Below are 14,404 nucleotides of genomic sequence, written 5' to 3'. Positions count from 1 at the left end.
ATTAAGTAAATGGAAAAATAGGAAATAAAATTGAGGTTCTGTAATTACCACCCAGATAGAAGACGAACTTAATACAAACTACACAACTACATGAATAATAAAATAATGAGTAATTCATTTTTTGAAGATGTAAATGTTCAATGTTAAAAATAATTGTTCACTACATTTAATTGAACTCCAGTGGGTTTTTTTTTTTTTTTTTTTTAAATCTTACCAATAGTAGTTTTCGATTTATTGACACCATTAAACTCTTATTTCATAATCATTTTTCATCAAACATATCCAAATATTAAACTTCATTTATATAATCAAATATATATATATATATATATATATATATATATATATATATATATAAAAGAATAATTGATTAATTATAATAATAATTTATTTTATTTTCATACATTTAATTCAAACACAACAATTTTTACTTCTGAGGAGAAAACAAAATATGTGTAAACACTAATCATCTCCCGTTGTAAATAAATCAATAAGTTAATTTCTCATTCTTGAATTACTTCCAATTCCAAAGGTAGTCTTGCCGAAGTGAATCCACTAGGAATGGTGGAAGTAGATGAGTGAAATGGATTAGGAGGAACAGTTAATAGGTCTTCCTCTTTACTTTCCAACATTTGTATGACAGATTTTATGGATGGCCGGTTCAATGGCTGCCACTGAATGCACCAAAGTCCAACAATTGCTAGTTTTCTTGCAATTTTAACATCACCTTCATCCTCAACATGGATATGTACATCTCCATGAACTAGGTCATGCATCCAATCTGGGTACAACACATGGAAATCTTCTGCAGAAGACGTGTCTACATTCTTCCTTCCTCCAACCATTTCTAACAACAACATTCCGTAACTATAAATATCAGATTTATAAGACACATTCCCAAAGTTTCTGGAGAAAACTTCAGGTGCAATGTATCCCAAGGTTCCCCTAGCAGCTGTCATGGACACCAAACTAGGATTCTTGGAACACAATTTTGCTAAGCCAAAATCAGAAATTTTTGGAGTGAAGTTGTCATCAAGTAACACATTGTGAGGATTGATGTCAAAGTGAATAATGGGATGGTTACAACCTTGGTGAAGATACCCAATCCCTTTAGCTATACCAAGAGCAATGTTCTGCAGCTTCTCCCAGCCAAGGAAATTCTGCTTGTCATCTGGTGGAAATATGAAGCTTTGAAGTGAACCATTTGGAAAGAAATTGTAGACCAGAGCACGATGGATTCCTTCAGCACAATAGCCAAGCAAACGAACCACATTGATGTGGTGGATTTTGCCCATAATTTCCACTTCATTGATGAACTCTTTCCCTTCTCCCTCTGTATTATTGAGGATTTTCACAGCCACCAGAATCTCATTTGAAAGTTTTCCTCTGAATACAGCCCCATGAGCTCCTTCCCCTAGCTTCTCTTTAAAACCACCAGTGATTCTTTTCACATCAGCATAAGTAAATCTTGCAGGCTTTTCTGCCCTGTATTCCTCTAAGAACTTCTCCACCCTTGCTTGGTCCTCTTGTTTCTGTCTAAAATGGTATATGATCTTAAAAACGACAATAACCACGAACCCCAAAAGAATCGAACCTGCAATAACAACAGTAGGAGACTTTATTAAAAAAGAAAAAAGAGGCAAAAAGACTAAGTGAAGTTGTGTGAAGGAGTTTGATCTAACCTGGTGCAGAGTAAATAAAAGATTTGGGAACATGAATAGTTTTTCGCTTGTCCTTGCAGTCGAAACATTCGATGTCACCTCTGTTGTTCTTCCATTTACATTTCTTGCCTTTTGCTTTGCACTGACTACAATTTGCTTCGGACCATCTTAAATCCAACGAATTTCGCTGCATCCCGTATGCCGAAACTGGCGTAACGATATCGAACATTTTGGTACAGGATGTTAGGTCCAAACTGAGCACACTGTCATCAAGATCAGAAACATAAATCGGACAGGAGATCATGTCTTGTGAGTCTGACAGTGACTGCTCGTAGTTTCTCAGGTGTTGATGCTCAACTGAAGAACAGTTGAAGAAGCTCAACTTACTTGTTTTAGCTTCATCGTCAAATTTGTAAGGATGAATAAGAGAATCGTTGATTTGCAGAAACTTGTGCGGAAGGCAATTTTCCGGGTCTTTCAACCCAATTTCATGATTTTCGTAGTTTATGTAACTGACTTGGAGTTTTACGGAGGAGAGAGCAAGCATAGTCTCATTTTTTTTAGTACAATATAGACAAAACCCCGGATAACCACATTCATCTTTAATTCCCTTGATGAGTTTGAAGGGAAATCTGATAGGTGGTTGGCCAGAGCCGCAAGACCATTCCCCACACTCATTGTTGCTGCTGCCACTTTTGATAAGGAGAAGGATTAACATTATTTGGAGGGGCAGCACACTAGGAGGCTCTGTCATCTCAGTAACGTGTCCTTTGTTTTCTTTTCGTGCCAGATAGAAACACAGTGAATATTTAACATTATTTATGTTTGAACAGATTTTATGTTTTTTATTTTGTATTGAATAATCAGTTGCAGAAACCAGATAGAAAATGGGAAAACGCGGTTTCTCAGTCCAAGTCAACACATGTTTGGATCCTCGACGCGGTTAGGACATGACTTAGGTCATTCTAGAAGCAAGTCAACAACTAGTAAATTGGAGGTGATTTTTGGGTAGATGTGACTTGGAAAACATATACAAACACATACTTGGCTATCAGTATTACCACAGAATTTTGTAAAAGGAAAAAATGTGTCCCTTATATATATATTTCAAGTCTGTGTTCTAAATTTAAATATCTAACTTTGATTTTGTATGCACTTCAAACAGTTTGGGCGTCATGTGGAGAGAGAGAGCGTTATTGGTGATCCTGCTACTGCTTCTAGTCCAGCAAATTTGTGCTACCAAGAAGCAAGATCATGGTTGCCCCCTTTCTTCCTGCGGCAAAATCACCAACATAACTTACCCATTTCGATTAAAAGGCCAACCTAAAAGCTGCGGCGACAATAGGTATGAGCTAGCTTGTGAAAACAATGTTACTGTGTTACATTTGTACTCTGGAAAATATCATGTGCAGGCAATCAACTACAATAATTTCACTATCCGAGTGGTTGATCCAGGAGTCGATCAACAAACAAATTGCTCCTCCCTTCCTCGCTATTTCTTGTCTCGCTCCAATTTCACTGATACTTACAATTATAGATACAACATGGATCCATACCAAGCTGGTGAATATTCAGGTCGTCGTAATTTTTTTTATTTTTTTATCGGTAAAGATTAGTTGTTACTTTTCATTTATGATGAAATCCACGACTTTTTCATTCTCAATTCTTTCAATACTTAGGTCGTAGTAAATGGGACAGGCTTGCTTTCCAGCATATAGTGTATATGAATTGTAGCAATCCAGTGACTCAGAATGGTAACTATGTGGATACTGCATCATACGTCAACTGGGACTCCAAAGACAAGTACATATACGCTATTGCTGGTGACTTACAAGCAGAGGACTTCCAAGTTGGTTGTCACGTAAAGCTGGTTGCTCTGACATCTTGGTGGGGTTTGAATATAAACAATTATTCCTACGCTGCCATGCACACGGGGCTAGTCTATGGATTTGAGATTTCATGGATGCGCCTCATATGTGACCAGCACTGTCCAAGTAAACACGGCTGCGGCTACTGCTATTTCGACTCTGTCAGCCAGGAGCTTGATTATTGGAACGGGGATTCATTATGGAGTGAGTGAAACTTAACATAAAAAAGACTTTTTTATTCATAGTGCTCTGTGTTAATATGATTTTTTTTTTTAATATACGTGACCTTTTTGTTTTATGAGAATTAATGGTAAATAATATTTTTTATGGACCTAAAGGTTTAGCTTTAATAATCTAAACTTTTGGCCGACCTCTTTTAATTGCATACACTCGTACATTATATGTGGTAAACGAATTAGCAACTTCTACTGTATTATGAATTTCTTGTGATCATCACTTGCAAAATTTAAAATATAATTTGGTGTATTTTTATTTTTTGTATTTAAAAAAATAAAATAATCCTTATAATATATGTTTGTTTTATTTTAATTTTTAAGATACTTTTAAATAGTGAAAAAAATATGATCTAAAATGTATTAAAAACTACAAACAAAACAAACATAATTTATCTTTAAAATATTTGCCCCTTTAACATGCCCATTATTACTGTACTCATTTGCTTTATTATTTTTATACTTTACCTATGTATTACCTACCAAAAAAACTATTTCAACAATATTTATAAGAATTCGTGCATTAAATAAAACATTTACTATTTTGTCCTTTTTAAAAGGAAAAAAAATTATTATTTTTAAATAAGAAAAGGCTGTTAAACTTGTCAATGGCTATAACCTTTATGAAATTATGCGTATGGTCATCTTTGTCTAGTTGTTGAGATCAACAGGATTCTAAAATTGATATTTTCCTTTATTTTTAGGTGATATAGGTGATATACTGGCTAGACCAGAAGGTAAGCATTTTATCATCTATACCTTTGCTTTAATTATGTACATAATGAAAAGAATTAGTTTTGATGCTTTATCACACGACCTTATTCAATAATATCCTCCACCTTAAATATACATATATGTATGTGGAAATGTATTTAATATATATATATATATATATATATATATATATAATCTTTAATAAACATAAAACAATAAATTAGTCCCTAAAATTGGCATAATTATTTATTTTGATTCCTTTGTAAAAAAAAAGTAAATTTAGTTTTTAATTTTGACAACCAGTAGCCAATTTGGTCTTAAATGCACTTTAATGTTAAAGGAAAAATTTACTTATACATAGCAACGTCAACAACCAAATTGATTAATATTTGTTTAAGATAGAAATTAAATATGTGCAAAAAAACTAGAAATTAAATCTGCTTTATGTTTTTGTAACTATCTAAATGGATGTGCATAGTATAAATTTTATGAACCAAATTGTTTTTTTTTTTCAAGTCAAATTGATCTTTTAATTTAACAAATACTTTATTCCATTTTACATTAACGGTGTAATCAAATGATTCTTTACCATGATCTTTGTTCACGCAAGTACAATTTTCTTGCAGCTATTCTCCAAATTTTCATTATGTTATGGGCATGGAAAATTTTGTTGACAGTGCCACTGTTTATTGTGATTTTGACGTGTAAATGGAGAAAAAGACATATGTCAATGTTTGAAAGTATTGAAAATTATCTAGAACAAAATAACTTGATGCCTATTAGATATTCATACAAGGAAGTTAAGAAGATGGCGGGAGGTTTTAAAGACAAGTTGGGTGAAGGAGGATATGGCTCTGTGTTCAAGGGAAAATTGCGTAGCGGGTCTTGTGTGGCAATAAAGATGTTAGGTAAATCAGAAGGAAATGGCCAAGATTTTATTAGTGAAGTTGCAACCATTGGAAGAACATATCATCAAAATATAGTACAACTAATTGGATTTTGTGTTCATGGGTCAAAACGTGCTCTTGTCTATGAATTCATGCCCAATGGATCTCTTGATAAATTTCTTTTTTCCAAAGATGAAAGTATACATTTAAGCTATGATAGAATATATAATATATCAATTGGAGTGGCTCGTGGAATTGCTTATCTCCACTATGGGTGTGAGATGCAGATTTTGCACTTTGATATCAAGCCCCACAACATTCTACTAGATGAAAACTTCACCCCAAAGGTCTCTGACTTTGGATTGGCAAAATTATATCCAATAGATAATAGCATTGTCCCAAGGACAGCAGCAAGAGGAACAATTGGATATATGGCTCCAGAATTGTTTTATAATAATATTGGGGGAATATCCCATAAGGCTGATGTTTATAGCTATGGAATGCTTTTGATGGAGATGGCAAGCAAGAGGAAAAATCTAAATCCCCATGCAGAGCGTTCAAGTCAACTTTTCTTTCCCTTTTGGATTTATAATCATATTGGAGATGAGGAAGATATAGAAATGGAAGATGTCACAGAGGAGGAAAAGAAAATGATAAAGAAAATGATCATAGTTGCACTTTGGTGTATACAATTGAAACCAAATGACCGTCCCTCAATGAACAAAGTAGTCGAAATGCTTGAAGGAGACATTGAAAACTTAGAAATACCTCCAAAGCCAACTCTGTATCCAAGTGAAACGATCACATAAGATTCAAAAATCAAGTCTAATGAGACAATATCGAGTTATTTCATAAGTTCTTATTATTCTATATAAATTAATCCCTTGGCAAAGTACACTATTTTGACAATACACGATAAACATTTATTTGCTTCTCATTATTGTTTTGAACACTTGTCCATTCATAATAGTTCACTTATTTTATCATTTTCTATTATTTTACATCTCAAATGTTTAAAAATGAGTTATCAATTTTTTTTCTAAGTTTCCAAATATGGAATCATGGTAGAACTCACTTTACTTGAATATGTATGGTGATATTCACAAATTTTACAGTAAGATTATATTTCACAACTGGAGAAGTGAGATTCTATATTGGTTTACAACCGTCGTCATAAGAAACATCGTAAAAAGGGAAAACTTATTCTACGACGGTCGTGAACAACCGTCTTAGAATGGTTAGCATTCTACATCGACCGTCTCAGAACCGGTGTAGAATGCATTACATTCTAAGACTGTCTTTGACACATGACCGTCTTATAATGATTAGCATTTTACATCGGTCGTTTCAGAACTAACGTAGAATGCTTTTATTTTTTTTTTTTGGTTCGAGCTACTTTTTTTTTTATTTACAAAATTGAAAGTTAGGTTCTTCAAATACCTACAATAAACACGTGAGAATATGAAATTAATTAAATTTTATGCAATGAAAGATAACAATATACATATATATATATATATACACATATATATACACCACCTTTCGTTGGTGTACCTTCAAACTATATACATATATACATTAATTGATGAGTCCTCAATTGAACAATTTATAATCCTGAGCTTGAAAGATGTAAGTGCTTATTATACTCACCAATCAATCCAAAAAACTTGCTTCCTCTCAAACATTTAAGTTAAAAGACAAGGATGTTTGTTATGTGCAGTCTATCTATCTAAGTAGTCCAGCTTAAAAAAGTCGTAAATAAAGTATTACCTCCTCCCCAAAACATCCACAACTGAAAAATGTAAATACAGATTAATTTTCCTCAATTTATAAATCTACATCTATATCCAAATTTGCCTGTATCTCAGTTCTCACCTACCAGCCACATTTACATCTACATTAATACCAAGAATTAAAAAAACAACCATTTCAAGTTCATATTCACACATGCACGGATTAAAAACTTTATTTAACATACTGAATATTAAAAATTAGTAGACTTATTCCCATGAGGATGGAAATCATGGAATAGTTTTAAACCTTAGACAGATGCACAAATTTACAATTGGTTTCCAGAGTATCAGCATCACATTCAATCACGTGGTAAGAAGCAAAGTTTTCACAAAGTATTGATTCATATCAAAATTTATGGGGTTTGGTCCCCAACTTCACATAATCTAGTATTCCTAAAACAACAATATAGTAATAAACACTAACAATTTAATTATGTGTCCTCATCATAATTAATGAATAAAATTAATTTTAAGCAACAATTAATTTTAATGAATAAAATTATAGATCTGACCTTGGCCTGCAAGTCATTACCTGCAGAATGCAGAAAAGATTCATGAAAAGATCTGACCTTGCGCAGGAAGCTGTAAACTAACTATCAATGAATAAAATTAATTTTAAGCAACAATTCAAGATTAATTTAAACTTCAATCTTAGTACAGGAAGCTGTAAACTAACTATTTCTACCAACAATCATAATTTAGTAACTTTAAAGTAACCCAATACTTCACCCTATCTCCAAATTCCTTAAAACAAAGTTCCGCGTAGTCTTGAAAATCATTTCTGAAAATTAATCATAGATTATGACATTAAATGTATAAAAGAGTCAATTTTTTTAATTACATTTAAATCTAATACGAAAAATAAGGAAAATGAAAAAAAATTATCATTTTTAACACATGTGGTGATTAATTTGTATATAAAAACTTCGTACCCCATTGCCCAGAGGCTCTTCCCTATGCGAAGGTATGGGGGAGGGATATTGTACGCAGCCTTACCCTTGCATAAGCAAAGAGGCTGTTTCCAGATTCGAACCCATGACCAACAAGTCACCAAGGCACAACTTTACCGCTGCACCAGGGCTCGCTATATACCATTCCAAAATCTTTGTCTAAAATGTTAGCTATAATTCAGATAGAAAAATAAATTTTGTATAACTCACATAATGCGTGGATTTAAGAAGCCACCGTATTCATCTTGCAAAGCTTGGGGAAGATCCCAATGAAAAAGGGTCACAAATGGTTGTAAGCCTGTGATGTTGAACTTAGTCAATTACCATTATTTTCAACTACCCAAAGAAAATGTTACATGCAAACTTCAATTAAAAAAAAAATATATAGTAAAAGAAATAATTAATGCCAAATACAATAAGACTCTTGAAGCATAATTAAGGAATGAAACTATAAAGCTTTAATCACCATCCATGTATGAATTAAAAAAAATCTATAAAACACATTAAATAACCTGCAAAGTATAGTTCTTTGTTGGTGAAATGAACCGGAAGCAAAACCTCAAATCTGATTGGTCAGTATCTACTTTAATTGTTGATGTAAGCAAGTTCACAGTGTGATGAGCAATAGATTTCTCATCATGTACTCCACCATGATGATGAAAAGACAGCCATCGACTTAAAAGTCCAGAAGCAAGCTCAGAGCTATTCCTCTGGCCAGGATGTTGACTACTAGACCCCTACACATGATAAATAACCACAAAAAATGTCTTTTTATAAATGTTTGCCGATTAATCACCCTCAATGTATCACTTGATAAATGTTTTTTATAAATGGCATGCACTTCCAGAAACCAAAAAATGAATGTGTAAAGACAAAGCTGATTCCAAACCTGGTTAATATATGGCTCCATTTGGTGCAACAATTCATACCCCTACAAGTGAAGTAAATTTAAGATGAGCGAGTTGAGACGAAGAATGTGGAAAAGAATAATTTAAGCAATATGTCTACCTGTTTGAAGTAACCAAGAGGTGCAATTTGCATGGCAGAGATAATCCAGAACTAAAAACATTCGAAAAGAAAAAGACATGGTACTTAAAGAATAATTAAAAAAGCTATATATAAACTGCAATTTGCATGGCAGAGATGCTTTCACGAAAACGAGGATAAGAGATATTATGTGAAGTAATGTCCATATGTCCCCCTGTATTCGGGCTTGGGTTTATCTTACTTAGGTGTTATTTTATGTACACTATTAGATTGTCTCCATCATTATGGGATTGTGTCTCTAATCCAAAATTCTGGGAGACATTTAATGATTTTGTTCAGACTTAAAATTAAGCGTTTGGATATCTAAAAAAATTTCCATTTGCCCAGATATGCGATGCAATCAAGCCTAAATCTCTGTTCTTTGTCTCTGGTAGAAACTAGATCAGAAACTAGAACGGAATGAGTTTTTTATTGAATGAATCCCTAATGGTTAATCTGCACCAGTGTGGTATAAGAATTCAGAATGAATGAGGGCAAAATCTACAAGAATGACCTCCCCAGGAAAAAGAGAGCGGAGTTTCTCCCACCCAAAACTAATCCTCACCAACTAACTCCCTTCCCTTTTCATCTTCTGCAGTTCTAAAAAATCCTTCAAATATGATAGTAAAATTAACAAAAGTTAAAAAGATAAAGCATATGAAAAAAGCAATGCTTTTCAAGATAGATGAGGCAACGAAAATTGACATCAGACCACAGGTGTTTAAAATTAAAACAAATGAAGTGAAGGCTTATATTACTAAAACACTACAATAAAAGTGGACTAAGAGCAGTAGCTCGATTCACACCAAGTCTCAAACCTCCTTCATAATGATAATAATAAAAAATAAAATATAAATAATATGTAGTTCACAAACGATACCAAATATTTGGACACTATATGCCTTAACATTGGAAATATTACTAGCTCATTACCAGAAGATCATTTTGTGTTTTAAGATAAGCTAAATCAGAAAGTTGAAGCCTCTCTTTTACTTTTTATGGACTTGGTTCAAAGAGGTCTTAAAATTATAAGCTGGTAGAAATTATAACAGACAGTAAATGCAGCCTTCCTAGTGCATACTATAGAGAAACAGAAATCTATGTTAAAAATAATTCAATGGGGGAAAATAGCAAGAATAATCTGAATTGATACCTCAATCTTTTTCCTCAAATCATCATTTCCTTTCAGGAGGGAGTGCACTGGAATGAAGGCTGAAAGAAATATAATCCGTCCTAATTCCAACACTAGAATCCTATAGAGTCAAATAGGACACATCACATGGCCAGGACATTAACATGAAAAGCATAAAAGAGGGACTAATAGGCCAAACACAAACATTACATTTGAAGTCACAAAATTTAAAAATTCATGATTTATACATGAAATTCTTTTTTCAAAAGGATTTGCTTTGATTTTGAAATCTTTGTGATTTTAGTTGAGTACATGCAGAAATCTGCTCAAATTTGATTTGATTTAAGTTTTAACTATTTAAATTGACAACATTGTTCTCATTATAGAGAAATCATATTATTTGAAGGGTAAAAGAGGAAAATTAGCAAGATAACACGAATTCGATTCATTTTTAATGAATTCCAAACATGGGGATCGGTTTCTAAATCAAATTGGTTCTATTTTTTAATGATTACATAGAATATGGGAATTGCACAGAATTATATATACCTCTAATAGAAATGTTATTTCATCCAAATCCAAGTCCTCACCAAACACGCAGTCAAGTTTTACTCCAAGAAACCAAAGCAGAAAATCCATATCAATATATCAAAGTAGTAAAAAAAATACACATATACAATTGCTTATTTCAAAACACAGATTGGTGTCTAATTTAGGAAATGAGTACAATGCATATTTTGTGATAGAACATGATAAGCATAATATATTTTAGTGGATCTGTGTACCAAAATGAACACCCCATGAAGTATACAACTCATAAATTGATCTTAAAAAGGCTTTTCCAACTTTTGTTTTTGCATTTATAGCCACGAAACCATTAGTCATCCATTTATAGCCATGAAAACATAGTTTGAAATTGAAATTTGACAGTTCAATTTTTTATGTTTACAACTCAAGTATCCCTTTGATAAAATAGAGTGGTTTGATTAACACGCCAAATTCTATCATAACAAAATACAATATCAAAGCATTCAAATGACCAAAATTTTTATTCCAGAACCAATAAATAACATGCAAATGAATAAACTCCAAATACATAGCACATGGTAATATATTTTACCAAACTCAAATCATAAATAATTCCAATTTAGATAGACATAAATTGATGACAAGGTATTTGTGGGGGTTTAGGTTAAGAAAGGAGGTAGCGACGAGGGTTTGGGTCTGTGGTGGTGATAACAAGGTTGGCATGGGGAGTTTGGGTTTGCAAGGATTGATTCTAATTTGAATCGATGTTAAAACTGATGTAAAAATATATTTTTTTATATCAATTTATAAATAGCTAATATTATGAAGTTGCTTTGAATTTTAAGAATGCACCGTGTCATTTACTACAAAGATTTTCAAACAACTAATGTTTACCTCGACGTAAAATGTGTTTCATGTAATCGTGATTAAACGCCATTTATATATAAAAGAGTAACATTGATTAACCACAATTTATATAAATATATTAAAATTAGTTTTGATTTTAATTTGTATAGATGAATAAAATTAATAAACCACAATTTGATATAAGGCGCACTTAATTGCACTTTTTGCCTTAACCTTTTTAATTTTTGGTGAATTTTACCCCAACAAATATAGATGACTAAATTTTACCCTCAATATTTAAGAAACTTATAAATTTTATTTCTTGTCATTTATCCATTGATAAACATAAAAATTAGAAGTAAAATATGTCAAATTAATTTGTTAAGAGTAAAATTCATCAAAAATAAAAAATTTAATGATAAAAAATATAATTGAATCTTTATATATATATATATATATATATATATATATATATATATATATATATATTATAGAAATTTTATCACAAGTCTATTCACTACTAAAAAATAACTTTTTTATGATGCGTATTCTAAGACGGTCATACGTAACCGCCTTAGAATGTCACGTGGTGGCAGTTCTGTAATTAAGAAGAATAATTTTTTTTATGACACACATTCTAAGACGATTTTATGGAACCACCTTAGAATGTACTAGGCGAACGTAATCCACAACGGGTTTATATAGAAAGACGTTGTTGTTTTTATTCCCCTAATTACATAATCCACTATCGTGTGTACTTTGAAACCCTATCCTCCTCTGAAATCCGATCCCTTTCATTTCTCCCTCCACTCTCTAGCGCTTCCTTTGACTCTTGCCTTGGCCACCCGCTCACGGCCGCACAAGAGCATCACCGACTTCCGCGACGAGCTCCACCAGTTCATCAAACGCCTCTTGCGCTCCAACCAAAACAACACCTGTGATTCTTGCGGAGGCTTCAGATTCATAGTGTGCGATGAGTGCAACGGAAGCCACAAAGTCATTATATGACTTGAGTCCTATTGTATCTTCTTAAAGGTTTCGGTCTGAGTTTTATAAATAAAAAACAAGAATACAAAAATTAATCATCAAAATCAATGACACTGGGTGGTTCCTTTGAAATTATTTTGTCTGGTGTGGTTGGTGATGCGGCCAAATTGGGTCAAAACTGTTCCCACCATGAAGAAAGTGGAGCTAAAGTTGGAGACTTAAAGCCTTAAAGCATGCACAAGAGCAAGCAGCTCGAGAAGGACGAAGATTCAATGAGGTTTCTATGCTTGCTTTTCAGATATTCCTTGTTCCTGTCTGTGATCCTGTAATAAATTTGTTGTTTACTATATGGATATGTTCAGGTTGTGGAAGAAAGGTGGAGTTCTCTTGGTGAGTTGAGGGTGTCAGGGTCTTGGGGAAAGCAAAAGAGCCAACAAGTGGTAGATGAGGGTGCCAGGGTCTTGGGGAAAGCTTTAGGCATGATTTTGGGGAAAGCTATATTAATGAAATCTAAGGGTTCATTTGCATGTTCAGAATTTATGTTAAGCAAATCTAATGGTAAGATCCGCCTTATTACACATATTTCTTTTTCTAAAATATTTGATTATTCCCACTGACAAGAATTCCTTGTTAAGGGAAAGTATTTGGTGGTTAGTGATGTGAATTTGAGAGCCTCCAGTGTTCAAAAGTCAAAATTTGGGCCTTAAGGATCTTGTTGTTTGCAGAGTTGGACAGACAGGGTCTGAAAAAGGTGAGATTGGATGAAAGACACCGTCTGATTCTAGCGTTAAATGTTTAATTTGATAATTAATTCATGTTTACACTTGATTGCATTTTAATTGACCTTATAGTTATATTCTTGGGTTGAAATCTGATTGCTCAATTTTATATAGGATCATTGGACCAGATATTTGTCGTCTTTTACGACTAACTGTTGTATAGAAAAGTTTTATAAAATTTATTTCTTTTCCCCAATTTATGGTTCTTTTTGTAGGTTTGTACATATTTTTAGCTTAGTTTAGTTTTTATGCAGTATATATACCCTTCAATGAGCATTAATGAGTTTTCAACTTCAGTTTCAGGTGAAAATAGATGAAGAAATAGAAGGCTGCTACAGTTGGTGTCTCGCTAAGCGAGGCATATGCGCTTAGCGAGCAACATCCGCTAAGCAAGGCATCAGCTCGCTTAGTGAGTCAAGAGAATCTTGAAGAGAATCTGCAACGCATGCACGCGCTCAGTGCACCATCAGCTCGCCTAACGAGTAGTTTGTCTCTTCTGGCACTTAGCGTGCCTGGCTCGCTAAGCAAAAGTCACTTACTCGCACTTAGAGCGAGAATGGCGCTAAGTGAGCCTTCGAGGTCAGAAAGCCCTTTAAAGTTGAAGTTGGCGTAAAAAGAATGTGTGCTTAGAGGAGAGTCTTTAGTCTGGGAGAACAATTGTGCATTATGTGAAAGAGGCAAGGGAGCACCAAAACCCCCAGCTTTCAAGAGGATCTTAGGTTTTAGGGTAATTTGTAGGTTCCTAGAGGTGGAGGAGACATCCCCACCGCTGTGTAATCTATATTTTGCTTTCTAAAACCGCTATTGTAGCTGAAAGGTGGTACCTTACCATGGAAGGCTAAAGCTTTTTGTTGGGTAATTCTACTGAGTCTTGATGTAAATATTCTTTCATATCTATTTGATGTTGTTTTGTTGTGTTCACTGTTTCTATCTGCATTTAATTCTTGCATGCTTTTGGACTGATCAACCATTTGTGTGTAAATTTACGATTTTTAGCATT

The 14,404-nt window shown here is 33.3% G+C and overlaps 2 protein-coding genes and 1 long non-coding RNA gene across 6 annotated transcripts; 1 reads left to right on the top strand and 2 right to left on the bottom strand.

Annotated features, from left to right (window-relative positions):
- Positions 1–370: 370 nt before the first annotated feature.
- Positions 371–2,477, bottom strand: LOC114391796 (rust resistance kinase Lr10-like). Its single transcript, XM_028352770.1, has 2 exons — positions 1,683–2,477; positions 371–1,594 (listed from the first exon to the last, which is right to left on the bottom strand). The coding sequence occupies exons 1-2, from the start codon at positions 2,413–2,415 to the stop codon at positions 504–506; spliced, it is 1,824 nt and encodes a 607-aa protein (XP_028208571.1). The 5' UTR covers positions 2,416–2,477; the 3' UTR covers positions 371–503.
- A 261-nt stretch (positions 2,478–2,738) lies between these two features.
- On the top strand, positions 2,739–6,300 carry LOC114391792 (rust resistance kinase Lr10-like). Of its 3 annotated transcripts, XM_028352765.1 has the most exons (5): positions 2,865–3,006; positions 3,117–3,236; positions 3,341–3,733; positions 4,467–4,499; positions 5,103–6,300. In XM_028352765.1, exons 2-5 carry the CDS (start codon positions 3,206–3,208, stop codon positions 6,170–6,172), a joined length of 1,527 nt encoding a protein of 508 aa, XP_028208566.1. In that variant the 5' UTR covers positions 2,865–3,006; positions 3,117–3,205; the 3' UTR covers positions 6,173–6,300. The 3 variants fall into 3 exon arrangements, with proteins under 3 accessions (XP_028208564.1, XP_028208565.1, XP_028208566.1); XM_028352763.1 differs by having other exon boundaries at positions 2,739–3,236; XM_028352764.1 differs by lacking the exon at positions 4,467–4,499 and having other exon boundaries at positions 2,739–3,236.
- Positions 6,301–6,856: 556 nt separating this feature from the next.
- On the bottom strand, positions 6,857–8,868 carry LOC114391808. 2 transcript variants are annotated; one of them, XR_003662178.1, is made up of 3 exons: positions 8,619–8,868; positions 8,317–8,404; positions 6,857–7,937 (listed from the first exon to the last, which is right to left on the bottom strand). It is a non-coding gene; the product is annotated as an uncharacterized LOC114391808 (long non-coding RNA). The 2 variants fall into 2 exon arrangements; XR_003662179.1 differs by lacking the exon at positions 8,317–8,404.
- Positions 8,869–14,404: the final 5,536 nt, after the last annotated feature.

The sequence above is a fragment of the Glycine soja genome, chromosome 17, assembly GCF_004193775.1.
Source record: "Glycine soja cultivar W05 chromosome 17, ASM419377v2, whole genome shotgun sequence".
Taxonomy (NCBI): Eukaryota; Viridiplantae; Streptophyta; class Magnoliopsida; order Fabales; family Fabaceae; genus Glycine; species Glycine soja.
This window is presented reverse-complemented; position numbering and strand designations above follow the sequence as displayed.